Source organism: Carica papaya, chromosome 6 (assembly GCF_054855325.1).
Source record: "Carica papaya isolate Zhongbai chromosome 6, ASM5485532v1, whole genome shotgun sequence".
Classification (NCBI taxonomy): Eukaryota; Viridiplantae; Streptophyta; class Magnoliopsida; order Brassicales; family Caricaceae; genus Carica; species Carica papaya.
In genome coordinates this window covers 3,736,904-3,752,361 of record NC_142314.1, presented here as the reverse complement: position 1 = coordinate 3,752,361, position 15,458 = coordinate 3,736,904, and the positions used below count along the sequence as shown (strand labels likewise).

Here is a 15,458-nt window from a genome sequence, read left to right as displayed (position 1 = left end):
ATTTAGTCAATCAAATTCTGTATGAATTTGAATTAATAATAAATCTAAATTTATTTAATTAATTCCATGCATTAAAAAATATTCTTGATAAAAGGTAAAATTGCATTTCTTAAATTTTGTTCATCTAAATGCTTGAAATTTGTAAAGGTCTAGTTTAGGTTTGTCATGTCATTTATTCCTCATGAGGCTACTTTCAGTGGTTCGTTGGCATATTCGAACTTGGAGGTAAAGTGTTCAATTTTTATGATTGAAAATTTTTTAAGTATTGTTTTAATATGACTATGTATTTTTTTTTTTAATTTTTCTTTCATCTTAGTCTATAATGAATTAAAAATCTCTGATAATATTGAGACTTTTACCTCCAGCTTGTTGTTTGATGAACTTTAACTTCTTATGAAAATCTTATATTCGACGTGATTATTAGTGGTTTGAAAAATAAGTATTATTCTTTATATAGTATCTTTCTTTTGGGTAAGAAAGATCTTAATCTACCTCTATTTTTTAAATTTTGATGCTTTATCTGTTGAAATTTAAAATAAACTTGACGAGATTTATCTCTAATAACTTTTATAAGGAGGTAAAAAATATGAAATTCACTTAATTTTACTGTCTAATTTTAATAGTCTTTTAAAGACTTATTGATATGATATCTGTCTTAAGTAATAAATTGGTAATGATGTATAAGATATGAACTTACAAAGAATAAATAGAGTTTCTAATGGTGGGTGATTAGGCGAGGGCCATCTCTTTTAATCCTAGATATATTTATTTGACTCCTTGTAGTGAGTGGTTGACATTGTAACATATAAAGTGATGCTTTTATTTTATTTTTAAATAATTGACGACTTATAATTGTTATATATAAAATATATAAGTAAAATTATAATGATTTGTTTTCCTAACGTTTAACCCGTGTGAATAGTGTAGCGAGATGAGTTTTTATGACTTTGACTTTTTCAACAATTGAAAAGAAGGAAAATATTTATTGCTTGCTTTAAAGAGAAATCTATTACAAATGATAAGTTGACTCTATGTTTAAATTTCTTTCTAAGTCATATACCCCAATCAAGTAAAGAATAAAAAACAAAGGAGCTTGTTGCATGCATTTGGGACGAAACAAGTGGTAAGTGAGCATAAATACCAACACTCCCTACTAGCACAAATTCTACCTACTTGATCTCATCCCATTATTCAATATAACATTTTAACTCAACACAGAATCCTCCACCTTTAATAAGATTGAATTGCCTCTTAAAGGAGAATCACATCTTAAAGGAAAAATGTCATCCTATAAAAAGAATTTGTCCATTGAAAAGAGAGCCTCACCTCTTAAAAAGCTAATAAAAACTTAGAAAAAACTACTAGGTTGAACTATTCTAATATAATTGACCCATCTAATAGAACTTAAACCTCATTTTAGATGCCTATGCTTATTGGGCGGAAGGTTGCAACTTGCCCACATGCTCTCATATCATGCAATCTTACTTAGATCACATCTTTCTCTTACTATATACAAGGACTTTAACTCCCGATGCATATATCTCTCGACTGTTTCAAGTCCTGAAAGAGAAAAATATTACTAACTCTAAAAATCACCACGAACGCTCTTTTTTATTAAAAAATAAATAACTTTAAAAGTAATAGTGCGAAAGTAAATGAGAAAAGATTTACTATCACTCTCAAAAAATTATAAAGACGTATAAAAACTTTATAACATTAGAAAACCTTCAATTTTAGTAAAATATCTAAATAAACAGCATAATAATTTTTCATTTTAACCCAATACTTTACCATATAGAGTAAATATAGCTAGCAATTAATTTCAACATAATTTTTTAATAATTAATTATATATGATAGAAATACAAGTAGATGATATTTTTTTTTTTGAGTGAAAATACATTTCAATAATTATGTGATCTTTGCACACTCATAACATTACAATTAGTAATATAACAAGTTTTTAATAAGCATAAATAGGATGTATTATATAGAGACTTGAAAATGTCAGCCACTCAATTAAAGAATGATTAGTTGGGAAAGTAGTATTGAGAATGCAGAAAAAACTGAAATTATGTATAGAAACAGTGACATTGAGGGAAAGAAATTAAATTTGGTACAAAATCATATTTTGTTAATGAATAGTTACAAATATTTTAATGTATATTAATCAAATTGGTATTGTAATTATATCTAAAAATCAAGGAATCATGTGTAATTAACTCAAGAAATATATATATATATATGTGTGTGAAGCAAAATCCAGAGATTTCTTTCTTCCATTATTAATTCAATAGTAATTAGTTGGTAACCCACCAAGCAAATCAAAGAGAAGAAAGAATTTTATTTTATTTTTTTCAAAAAAAAAAAAAAGAGAAAGAAATAAATACATAAAAATAAATAAATTAAAATTGCATTTCTCTTCTGCAAGTCTGACAATCCAAGGTCTCTTCTTCTTCTTCTTCTTCTTCTTCTTCTTCTTCTTCTTCTTCTTCAATTCCTAGCTCTCTCTGGATCTGTCTATGTTCTTTTTCAGCTGCTCATAATCCGAGCTTATTCCTCTGTGCCTAAACTCAAACTCCTCCTTCCCGGCCGCCCGGCTTTTGAAACCAATCCTAATTAATTTATTTATTCCACCCAACAAATAAATAAATTTTACAAAAAGTTGATACGCCCGGCACCAACGTAGCTACTTTCAATCTCTGTGTTCAGGAGAAGAAGATCAATGAAGAAGAAGAAGTTGATAGTGATGAAAAAGAAAAGACAAGAAAATGGGATGAACATTTAAGAGAGATCTTAATTATTATCATAATCAAATTTTCAAACTCTGTTTGTGGGGGCACCAATTTTTTTTTTTTTTATGTATCTTGATTATTTATGGTATTTTTTTTATAAAAAAAATATATTTTGTAATAATTTTTATAATAATTGTGTAAAAATTATTAAAAGATGTAAGAGAAGAAGAATTGACTCTGAAAATTATATAAACGTGATCAATATATTTTTACAATTTAAGAAAAAATTAAAATAAATTAATCACATCTACTAATTTTTTTTAAATCATTTTTTCTCCTGCATCAAATAATTATTATTATTATTATTATTATCATTTTTACACGATATTAACTAATTATTATTCAAAAGATTAAATTATTAAAAAAAAATAACCACAAATAATGATAAACCCCAAAAAAAAAAAAAAAAAAAATCATAATATAGCACCTGAATGTTCTCGGGATTCTGCACACAGGTAATTGGTACAGATTTTGGGATCTGAGCTACGAGATGAAGTGATGAACCCCACTCAGCCGTTGACTATGAAAACCGTGACCGTTTGGAGCTCCTGAGTTCTGTGGCTGGAACTCTATCTTGTAACTCATTTTTCCCTCATCTTCTGTTTCTTCATCTCCTTCCTCCTCTTCAACATTCTGATCACTGTCTGTTTCCTCCATTTTTTCGTACTCATCCACCGTCAAAGGTCGCTGCTGCTGCTCCATCAGCTCATTCACAATGTCTTCTGGCTTCAAAATCAATATAAGAATCAATATATACACTCGTACTCGTTATAATAAATATAAGGGATACGTACATAACATCCAAACAAATATACAAAGGGTATAATAAAACAAATCACCTTCTTCGTCGCACCTGCTTCCCTATCCTCTCCAAAAAGGTTCCCTGTAAAACCTTCGCTTCTTGCTTGCAGCTCACCGGCGCCGGCATTACTGCCTTCGTTTTTGTTTTCTGATTCAGGAGCTGCCACATCTGTTCTGTCGACCTGGAGCTGTATAGTCGGCGCTGGGACTGTTTCAGGCTGCTGCTGTTTAGTAAAGCTAATGGAGCTGGTGCCTCCACTTGTTCCGCCGCCGGCGGTGCTAGACCCTCCGAGTGTCTTTTGCCGGTAGAGTGCATCGAGCTGGTGAAAGTAGGGACAGGTTTTTGCATCCTCGGGACGTTTCTTGTTGCTTTCTTTTACTTTCTTGAAGTACTTATTGATGTTTTCCCATTTTTCTTTGCATCTCTTTGCACTCCTTTGATATCCCATTCGCTGCATCCCTGCCGAGATTTCTTCCCAGAGAGGACCTTTTGGTCCTGCCTCTTGGTACCGGGACTCAAGCCCACCTCTAATCGATATTAGCGCTAGAACTTCCGCCTTGGGCCACCTTGAAGACGGTGGCTCCGAGCTCCCACTCGCGCCAATTTGATCCTCCTGTTCACGAGGCACAGGCCGTTGTTGTTCTGGGATCGTGACTAAAGCTTGCGAAGCAATGGAGTGCTGTCCCTTATCAGCTACAGTTTCAGTGACCGTCTTCTCGGTTTGTCGCATATGATGTGGTTGTTGCAGCAACGAAGCTGGTGGGTTTGCTGGTTTGGCTTGAACGGGGATATGGGTTGTCGCTAATGTTGACGGTGCTGATTGAGGCGGTGGAGCTGAAGGAACCGGAACTTGGGGAGGCAGCTCGATCGTCTGGCCGGTGATTTTCTGTAAAAAAGAAATAATGGCGGCGTCCCTTGCAGCAGATATAGCGCGTTCCTGAGCCATAAGCTCTTGCTCTCGAGCCAACCTTGCCATTTCTTGCCTCTTCCAAGCTTCTTCTCTTACCATCCGATCCTGCTCTCTCTTCTCTATTGCCTCCAAGAAGCTTTGCTGCATGGCCTCCTGCTTTTGCATTACTTGTTTCATTAGACCCTCGAAGAACTCCATCATCCTGTCATCGTCTCCACTTCCCCGCTTTGACGACTGTGATGATCTCTTCCGTTTCCGGCTGGTAGCTGCAGCACCGACGGATGGTTCACCGGCAAAAAATCTATCATCTTCATCACCATCATCATCATCATCCGAGCCTGGAGAAGACGAGGAGCTATTAGAAGAGAAGCTGACACCAAAGTGAGCGGGGACAGCGGCTGCGCCAGGTGGTGGAGGAGCAGAGCCAGAAACTGTGGCCGGTTGGAAGACATGGATATTAAGAGCGGCCGAAGAAGAAGCCGGAAGGTTCGAGAGTGAGAATGGTTGGGGAGGAGGATTGATATTTCGAACAGACGAAATAGGCATCGGACCGGGGATGCCAACTGAGACAGGAGAGACATCGAGGGTGGCGGGGACATGAGCTGTAGCAGCGCCGGCGGTAGCCATTGAGGGAGAAGCTGAGAGGTTAGTAGAGCTGCTGCCATGGAGAGCTTCGAGCTGCGTGAAGAACTTGTAGCTTTTGCCATCTTGACGTCCGGCTCTGCCTTCTTTTGTTCGCTTGTAGTATTTGTGGACGTTCTCGAATTTCTCTTTGCATTTCTTCCCACTCCTGTTGTATCCCAACTCTGCTAGCTTCCTGTAATAATCAACACCCACAATAATCTACCATCCAGAATAGTTATTCACACTATATATACAGATATATAAAATATATACATGCGAATTAATTTTATACCCTTTAATTTTTTTTTTCAAAAAGATGATCAAGAATATTTTCCAACTTTATTCGAGGTTAATTGAATTCTTCCTTCAAACCATTTTAATGACAATGTATTTTAAATCGAATTTTCTCTTCTTTTTTTTTTTTCCTCGCAATTTAATTGTGCAACAAGCACTAAAACAAGCTGCCCACTTACCAAAATGAAAGTAGAAAAAATTAGAAGCTCTCACCCAAATTTGAAACCATTTACTACGGAGAAAGAGAGATCGAAGAAGAGATTCTATGGGGAAAAATAGAAAATTAAAAGAAGAATTGGTATGAGGATTTTCAATTTGAAGTTTGGAGAAATTTATGGGTTTAATTTAATTTTTAAATATAAAGGAAGATAAATAATAATAGTAGCAAGAGGGTATGGGTAAAACGTGCGCAGTGGATCTGGGCCATGAATTCTTAATTTGCAGAGAGAGAAGAAAAACAAAAAGATGCCTCAAACAGGCTCGTGAGTCGTGATGGAAAGGGATAGAGGCCATGTGCGTCTGTTTGCAGACTAGGACAGACGCAGACAGACAGAGAGAAAGAAAGAAAGAAAGATAGCAGTACAGAGATGAACACCACTAACCTCATCGATACCAAAATGCTTCACAGAATCGTCGAATCGAAAATGGAAAATGTACAAGAAAAATAATTGAATGGAGAGAAAAACAAAAAAAAAAAGTTACCTGGAAACTTCTTCCCACAGCGGGCCTTTAATGGTAGTATCGCGGAAAACAGCATCCATATCGGACCTAATCTTGAGAAGCGCCAGAGTTTCTTGACGAGGCCATCGGTTTCCGCTGATACCACCGGCACCGCCGCTTCCTCCTCCACGGTCTGCTTCCTCTCCGGCTGCCGCAAGTGCCGCATCTTCCTCCGCCGATAACCGCATCAGCTCATCTAAACTCCCGGCAGCGGCGGTGGCCGGAGGCCGACTGCTTATCGGCGAGGCAGCTTCGACTATCTGCTGCTGCTGCGGCGACTGGTCGCTGCCAACATGCAACATGTGGAGTTATCAGTGAAGCAATAACACGATTCTGATAATTCGGATTCTTCTCTGATTGCGATTGGGGTTGTAGTTGTAGTTGTAGTTCTTCTCTCCTCTTCCTCCTCCTCCTCTTTCCGCCGCTGCTCATGGCTGCATCTCTCACGAATGGATTATTCACAGAGCTAACAGCGGCATATATCCATGAAGAGGGATCTCCATCTACATCATCTTCAACCTCATGCCAATCGAACTTAAACTCTTACGAGACAAACACAGAAGCCTTTGGTTGGATTTTGCAACAATTTGAATAGAGGGATTTATTCGCAGATTTGAAATTTGAAAAGAGGCAAACCGGGTGAAAATAGGAAAAACCCAGATCGACAAGACAACTGGATAATTCAAAGGAGGCAGCTGCAAAAGTATTGTTCCTACGAGTTAGTGCTGGCGGTATGAGATTTAAGATTTTTATTCCCGACTTTTTTACTAAATTATTCTCGGAAAAGGAAATTATGGGGGAGAAAATGGAAAGAAAGTAGCAGTAAAGGAGAAAGAGAAGGTGGGGAGGATGAAGAGGGCATAATCATCATCGTCATCAGCTAAGCTGCAGCGCAGCGCAGTGCAGTGCAAATTGACAGAGCAAAAGAGAGAGAGAGATGATAAATGTAGAGAGAGAAAGAGATAAACTAATGGAGATGACGATTATGAGGATGATGATGATTAAGAGAGAGAAGAAGAAGAAGAAGAAGAAGAAGAAGAAATACAAAACAAAGGAGATGCTGTGTTGTCAGGGGGAGCTCTCACTTTGCAGCTAATAATTGTTAAAAACAACTTTTACCAACACTTTTTTTTTTTTTTTAATTTTTAATTTTTTACTTCAATTTATTTTTCATTAAATAAATTATCTGCCACTCCCTTTTGTTAAAATTTATGCTGATTATTTTTTATAATTATTATATCATTAATAAAATACTAAATTAGGTTATAAATATCTGATTTCTTCAAGTTAAATCTTATTGGTAATATAAATTTTTTTTTTTTCAAAAATCATAAAATCCGGTTGAAAACCTAATTTAATATTTTATTCCCCAAAAAAAAAAAAGAGATAATTATTTTAATTTATATAATAAAAAGAAAAAACATATTTCCTCATAATTTCAGGAAAAACAGAAACGTAGTGAAATTACTATAATAATTATTTTACTTAATAATAAAATTACCACAATGACGTTAATAATCTGTTCAAAACTATAAAATTATATAAATTAAATTCAAATTAACTATTATTAGGAATATGATAAATAAAAGGCAATATAATAATTTTAGGAGCAAATTACTATTCATTATTGATTAATTTTAGTTAAATAATTCATAAAATATTAAGTAAAATAACATTATGGTAAATTTAGTATGAACTTTTTATTTAATACTTTCTTAGGGGGTAAATGGTTCTACAGTTTGTAAAATATAAATTTTTTGTATATTTTAGGATTTTTGTAATTTACCTATAAAAAATAATAAATTTAATTATAACTATTACTTAACTTTAGTGTAACTTTTAAAAATATCTACCGATCAGTCTAATTTTTACCCGGAGATAAATTATAACAATTATTATCATTGTCATATTACGCGATAATTAGATAACTGTAATATATATATATATATATATATATATATATAGTGCGATGGATTTAGTTAAACAAGTAAAGTTGTCGGCCCCATCTGACCATCTGAATAAGTTGCATGTGATAGGAGCCGCAGGTTTATCTAGCACACACCCATTAAAAATTAACCCTTTCCTTATCTCTTGTTTCTAATTGCAGAAATTCATTACAGCAGCTTCAGGTATTCAGATGGTAGAAAAAGTGGATAAGTAATTTTTTTTTTATTTTTTAATCGCCAGATAAATTAAATTATACTCATTGATGAAATAATTTGTGTCTTGTGATTGCATAACAGTAAATAAATAATTCATAGGAGATGTGGCAGAGCAGATTTCAAGGGATTGAAAATGGAAAAAGTGGATTTTACTCTCTTGCTTTTTTTGGTTTTTTTTTTTAAAAAGAAAAAAAAGTTCTGGAATAAATTTATTGGTCTATTTATTTTTTTTTTTCTAGCTATTAGTTAAATTATGGGTAAAAAATAATATATAAAAACAAAAAAAAAATATTAGTTTTATTAAATTATGAAAAGATACAACATAGTTCGTATTTTATTTTTCTAAAATTAAATTAATTTTACTAAATAAATATTGTTTAGGGAGAAACCATATCTTGTAAAAAATCATACATCTTATCTAAAATAAAAATGGATCTTACTAGTATATATATATATATATATATATATATATATATATATTTTTTTTTTTTTAATAATAGAAAAAGGAGAGAGATACAGGAACAGATTGGTACAGCTGTAAAGAGGGGCCCATAAACATGAGGTGGTAAGAACGTGCGTGGCGTTTCTCCCGGATTTGTGAAACCCCCTAACTGCCAGGCATCTTCTCTATCATGCCCAAATCGGTGCACATGCCTCTTGCTTCTCTCCTTTTCATTCCTCTCTTCTCTTTTCTTTTCCTTTCTTTAATTTCACTGCCTTGCATCCTTGGGAACCCGATTCCAGACAAACCAACTCTCTCACTCTTGCAATTAAAGCATATTACCACTCCCAAAATTATTGCTGGTTCACAAAATAATTTCTACGTAATAATAATAATGTATGGTTGTTCCCAACAATTTAATTATTTCAGTTTTAATAAATTAATTCCCTTGTTTAATTTGAATTGGGTATTTTTTTTTTAATCCCTTTGTTGATAAATGAAATATAAACAATGTTATTGAACAATTAAAGACATGAAAAAAAAATTTAATTTAATATGAACAAATGTATAGACTAAGACCAATTTTTACAAGTCAAATAATTAAAACATAAAAATAAAATAAGTTTAACCGAAAAAGTAATATGATATCTTGAAGTTATCATGACATGGTAATTTTGTAACATATGGTAATAATGTAACAAATTTGTATAATAGTCAAATAATTTTGTACAACAATACTTAGGTAAGTATACAATGTTAAATAATTAGTTCATGAGATTATTATGAAATACTAATAATTTACCCGGAAGGCACCCCTATAGAATTGCCCTCAAATATACATGTAAGCAATGCTAGTACGCAATTTAAGTTATCTTATCAATGGGACAAGCCACAGGGCTATTGCCACCATGTTTTTCCGTTTATATTCGACTATGTACTAAAGAGTTTTAATAAATAAAAATAAATTTATATATTAAATCTTACAAAATTGACTGCTCGAGGAAGGTACCAGTAGCAGAAAGTCTTCTAACTACTGGAGTCCTTACAAGTCCAACGTCTTCAGTGCAGATCAAGACAAGTTCTATTTGCTTTAATACAAAAAATATATATATGATAAAGTACAGCACCACTTTTAATTTATTCTCATTACAATTAAAATATCTAACGACAAATCAGTATGGTGCGTTTTGGTGTTATTACCATTTTACAAAAACTATATATATTTTAAATAGTTGTGTATATCGAGAATAGTAAACATTAATACGTAAAAATTTAATAGAAAACAAATTAAAATGAGTTAAAAGATTTTTAAAAATACAATAATACCATTAAAAAACTTATATATTTACGTAAAATGAGACAAATCAAAATATATGGAACTGAATTGTGATAAAGAAAACACAAATTTTGAACTGAAGTATATGGGATAAATCTGTAGGTAATCCAAAAACTTGTAAAGACTAATTCAAAAAAAAAAAAAAAAACACTAACACACCAAAAATATTTCATCAAAATGATAAGTACTTAATGATTAAAAGAAAACATGATTCTTCAACTGAAAAAAGAAATGTAAGATCTTTGTGAACAAATTGATCATAAAAAATTTAGTACTCAGGATAATTATTAAGTACCATGATGACCCTGCAATTTCAAAGTGAGCTTGTCTCAGAACATTGATAACCGAATCTCCTCAACTACCAAAAAGAAATACAGACTAAGAAGCACAGTAGAATAGAATGAAGTTAATATAAATTGATTAATGACTAGGGTATGGATGGGTCAAAACATAGCAGCAGCCTCTGTACATTAATTAGAACGGTACTCCGAGATCATTAACCTTAATTACATAGCAGCAGCCTCTGTACATTAATTAGAACGGTACTCCGAGATCATTAACCTTAATTGCATAACAAACGAAAAGTGATTATGTGGTCTCAGGTTACATAGCAACAGGGTTGATCAAGATTATTTATTAATTGACTTCAGAATTTTTTACCAAAAAATTATGTTAGTTTTCTGACGAAATTTTTTAGTTTCACTAAAGTAATTTTATGGACTAACCATATCATATATGGTCCTGGCGTATGCAAAAATTGTCAAAACAATAATCAAAATCACCCGACCTTTATCACAGCTAAGCTGCAAAATATATAATGCATGTGACACAGTAGAAGCCACTATTGCCAGTGTATGTATGTATATATTACTGTTGTCGATGCAACTGACATGGCATCCAATGATGTGATCTTGAACTTAAATTATTAGAAAAGTGTACTTTACTATTATAATTATAACAACGCATTAGAACCACCACCATGGTAGAAAACCTCAACCAAAGTACACAGCTCTGTGTTAAACAATCAAAGGAAACATCAGAAAGGAGGATATTCATGAAATGTTCATAAAGTCAGAAAAGAATAATAGTTCCTGCATTATCACTACTATCTGAAGGGTAACCTTGACAATGTCAAATCCATTTCACCTCTAACAAGCTCAAAATTTATTGTGTTCCTTTAGAATCCATTTTCCTATTAGTGATAAGTAAGAATTACTGCAAATGATTTGTGTATTTATACAGCAGGCACAAATGGTTGGAACACAACAAGTGGGGAAGAAGAGATGGAAGATCCACTCATGTAAAATATGATTTAACTCATAGATGCCAACCAACAACAATTAAAACAAAGAAAATCCCTAGTGAAGAGATAATGACAGCTCATGACAAGTAAACAGAAACAATATGGCAGTTGGAAGCTTGCAATAGTAGTTGCAACTGTCACCACCCCAAATGCTCATAAAATTGCATTGAGAATCAATAGTATTGGTTCAAAGAAGCCAGGATAATTTACAAGCTCCTGTCCCCATCATCATAAGTAAAATAGAAAGTATTAACAAGGCAGGGCATAATTGACCAATTATAGAAGAAGTCTGTGAATGGAATGGGTTGAGAAAGCAAATTCACATATTATCTGTTAATTTAATAATAATAGTAATAATAATGATCATAATATATCTCATCCTCAAAATTTTCATTCTTAAGTGTTGGAAAGTAGCAAGCCATGTGTAAGGGATTACAGCCACTAGTCCTCTTAGAATTACAACTCAAAATTGATCTAGGACTTCAGAAGAGTATGGGGCAAAATAACTATAATTAGTACATTTCAACCCTTAACCTCAACAAATTCTAGAAAGTGAACAATTCAATTGCCAAAATACTTCCCACTAAGACCAGTTTGGTATAAATACCATGCTTCAATTGTAGAGCATAGCATGAATATAATTAGAAATAAAAAGATGAGCCAAGTAGAAAGAAGAAATTATCTTTAGAAAAAAAAAAAAGCATGAAACGTGCAGAAACCATAGTCACATAATATTATTGAGAGACTAAAACGTGTTAATAAGCACCACAGTTAAATCATCCAATTCCAAGTCCTTTTTGTCCAGATCTGTAACACATAGTTCTACCATTACATTAACTCCTCAAACTCCACTCAATGTTGAAAAGAATTCCTGCATCCAACATTCTGATTGTTTCCAAGAAGCGAAAGGATCTGTATGTAGGCCAGGTACATAAACATGGCACAGACTGGCCCAAAGACAAAGAACTCTGCATAAGATCATTTCTTTTCTGGTTCTTCAGCATTGAGCTTGTAGTTAATTCAATTTTAAGTTTATTTCTTCCTACATTTATAGCAACACTATGTACAGAAAAACTATAAAAAGTTATGCACGAAGTAGTGCAGCAACTAAGGTGAATACTGTAACTCTATTAATTCAACTAATTAATGTTTTCCATGAACATGGATTTTTACTTATTGAATCCCGTACAAGTTTTGTGTTGTAATCATCTAATTTGGCAGTACTTGTGATACTTCCATGTAGAAATTGTAGAAAACATCAACTAATGTTTTCCACGCACATCAGTTTTCAAATATAGAACTCTTTATATGTTTAGTATTACTCTTATCTAATTAAGCAGAACTTGTGATACTTTTATGTAGAAATCATGGAAAATCAGAGCCTAGATTCGTGAAGCCAGTTGCCATATGTTTCCTGTATATATACCATTTTGGAATGAGAAAAGCATCGAGTAATTTCTCTCTGTATTTGGAGTATCTAACTCTCAAGAAGTCGACAGATTCTCTCTAATAAGCCCCTATTACAATTCATCATTAATCATAAGTGTAGGAAATCTATCACGCATTCAGCTAACTTGATTCAGGATTCAGTGTAAAGCAATCCCAACCAAAATATGTCACTCGGGACCATAATATTCATATAAAAAATTTTGTAGTTCTTTCAATTATTGCCTGATTGTATAGCTTCCACATTAATAAAAAATTTCCCTTAAACAGTCTTATGGGACCACCAACCCATATATTCACCTTCAAAACCATCTATTGCAAGTTTGATTTTAAGAATAGATCTATAGCACCTGCGCATTCTTGACAATTTCTTAGTGATTTTTCAAGTGTAATTTCTAGTTGATCTAATTTCTTTCTAGGTTGAACTGTATGTTAGCTCCAAGGACTCCATTTTTTAGAGAACCATCGATACTGAAGTTGAGATCGTGAAACTTTACTTGAACTATTAAGTCACATCAGTTCCTAATCTTGTGATAGATAACTGATGCTATTTCCAGTAATGACCTAAAAATAAGAATTCCTCTAATGTAAGACAGCATCTACCACAACACGAAAACTTCAACCAACCCATCACTTCTTCATCTTTAATGCAGAAACCAATCTTAATCAAAGATATGGCCTGCATTTATTTACAGGTCGCAAAAACAAGAATTCCTCTAATGTAAGAGAGCATCTGCCACAACATGAAAACTTCAACCCAACCATCACTTCTTCATCTTTGATGCAGAAATCAATCTTAATCAAAGATACGGCCTGCATTTATTTACAGGTCTCAAAAACTGTTTAATCCATCACAGGAAGGTGTTTTACAGGTTAAAGAAACTCAACACAAAATATCAAGAGCTTGTGTTGGTCCAAGTCACTTAAAATGAAGCCATATCTTTAGTTAAGATTGATTTCTGTGTTAAAGATGAAGAAGTACTTGATGGTTGGGTTGAAGCCAGATTATGACAGTTAGGCTGAGCTTAATAGGAAAAATGCTTAATGAAATTAAAATGAAGCCAGATTATGACAGGTTTATTCGGTATCTTAAATATCTTGATATGCAAGTTAGCTAACTGTGAAATGATTGCCACTGATTATTTACATAAGAACAAAAACCAATGCCCCAGAGCTAAATGAACGGCAATGAATAGCATTCAAAAATTTTCAGTGATTTCTTTATACTCTATGTTAAGATATTAGGAGTTACTTCTTAAATAAATAATATTAATATTATACTATATATTAGTATTTTTTTCTGTATACGATTTCCTATATGAACTAATATGTGCATGAAATTTCCATACAAATTCAAAATAATTCGATTGATAAATACAGTTCTTACTAAATTAAGATCCTCTAACTCCTGCAGATCATGAACTGATTAAAAGAACCGATTCTCACAAATATGAGAAAAACTTGCTGGCTGTACGTCCATTTCTCACCAGAAGACGAAGAATGAAGACGAAAGGAAAACTAAATTATACCTGGAATCGTCCAATCGCCACCCTCCCTGATAAGCTCACAATCTCACACGAACTAAATGTCATAAAATCTATAAGGCATCATATCTGCTATAAGGTTTCACAAATTCAATCATCCCGGCCGGAAGATTAGAATCTCTCCCGAAAAAAAATCATCATACAATCGGAAACTAAATTTCAAATAGACAAAGAAGAAACAGAAATAGCAGTCAATGACACCATAGACCAGTAATGCGCAATGCAGGATTACCTTTATCCTCCTACATCTTCGGGGAGCGGCTTCCTGCAAATAGAGGTGGAGCTCGAATTCATTCCGGCGGTGGAAGAGTTGCAAGAGAGTAGCCCGGCTAGAGCGTCGTGCTCGAACTAAGATCAATTGTTAACAGAGAGTCCTCATTGGTCGCTCCGGGTCTTTGAATTGGGACCATCTGTTGGGCCTTCATGGGCCAATATGTTGCCATTCGTTTTTATATGCTAAGAATTGGGATTTTATTTATTTTTTCTTTAAAAAAATTAGTAAAATTTATATATTTTATAAATAATATGATATATTTTTACTGATTATAATATAATATTTTAAAAAATAAATATCAAAATGTACGAACTCATCAATTTTTAAGACTTTGAAAATTTAATTTATGAGTTAAAAGGTATAAATGAATTCAAAATTTGTACTAATTCTGGGAGTTAAAATTGCCTACATTGTGCTTAACGTTAACAAATTTTTCATCTAGTTTTTACCATCTCTCTCTTGCAACGTTAATAAACTGTCAAAAGATAGGCATCAAATATTTTAATAATACTATTATTTAATAATTTTTTCAAATAATAATATATTAATTGTACTTTTAATAATTAGAATTTTATATTTAAACAAAAATTTTAAAGAAAATGTCACTTAAAATTTTAATTTATTGTAATTATTTTAATTAAAAAATATAATATATAAATAATGTTTTTTTATTAATAAATATAATAAATTTATTGATACTTAATTTTAATTTAATTATTATAATTTTATTAATATATTAATTAATTAAATTATCAGTTTTATTAAATTAAATATTAACCATTAGACCACATCTTGTTAATTGCTAAA

The 15,458-nt window shown here is 32.6% G+C and overlaps 1 protein-coding gene and 1 long non-coding RNA gene across 5 annotated transcripts; both read right to left on the bottom strand.

The window, feature by feature from the left end:
- Positions 1 to 2,250: 2,250 nt before the first annotated feature.
- Positions 2,251 to 7,229, bottom strand: GTL1 (GT-2-like 1). 4 transcript variants are annotated; one of them, XM_088222583.1, is made up of 4 exons: positions 6,127 to 7,229; positions 3,648 to 5,323; positions 3,222 to 3,516; positions 2,251 to 2,701 (listed from the first exon to the last, which is right to left on the bottom strand). In XM_088222583.1, the coding sequence occupies exons 1-3, from the start codon at positions 6,444 to 6,446 to the stop codon at positions 3,278 to 3,280; spliced, it is 2,235 nt and encodes a 744-aa protein (XP_088078709.1). In that variant the 5' UTR covers positions 6,447 to 7,229; the 3' UTR covers positions 2,251 to 2,701; positions 3,222 to 3,277. The 4 variants fall into 4 exon arrangements, with proteins under 4 accessions (XP_088078709.1, XP_021900326.2, XP_088078711.1 ...); XM_022044634.2 differs by having other exon boundaries at positions 3,222 to 3,520; positions 3,634 to 5,323; positions 6,127 to 7,228; XM_088222585.1 differs by lacking the exon at positions 2,251 to 2,701 and having other exon boundaries at positions 3,379 to 3,520.
- Positions 7,230 to 12,097: 4,868 nt separating this feature from the next.
- On the bottom strand, positions 12,098 to 14,794 carry LOC110816418 (uncharacterized). Its single transcript, XR_002540033.2, has 2 exons — positions 14,610 to 14,794; positions 12,098 to 12,334 (listed from the first exon to the last, which is right to left on the bottom strand). It is a non-coding gene; the product is annotated as an uncharacterized LOC110816418 (long non-coding RNA).
- Positions 14,795 to 15,458: the final 664 nt, after the last annotated feature.

What these genes read in the sequence shown, in the direction of transcription:
- GTL1 (XM_022044634.2), bottom strand. Translation starts at nt 6,446, where the DNA reads ATGTTGCATGTTGGCAGCGACCAGTCGCCGCAGCAGCAGCAGATAGTC. An exon ending in CTGTGGGAAGAAGTTTCCAG is followed by an intron (nt 5,324 to 6,126) that starts GTAACTTTTTTT and finishes TGATTATTACAG; the next exon opens with GAAGCTAGCAGAGTTGGGAT. An exon ending in AAGCAGGTGCGACGAAGAAG is followed by an intron (nt 3,521 to 3,633) that starts GTGATTTGTTTT and finishes TTGATTTTGAAG; the next exon opens with CCAGAAGACATTGTGAATGA.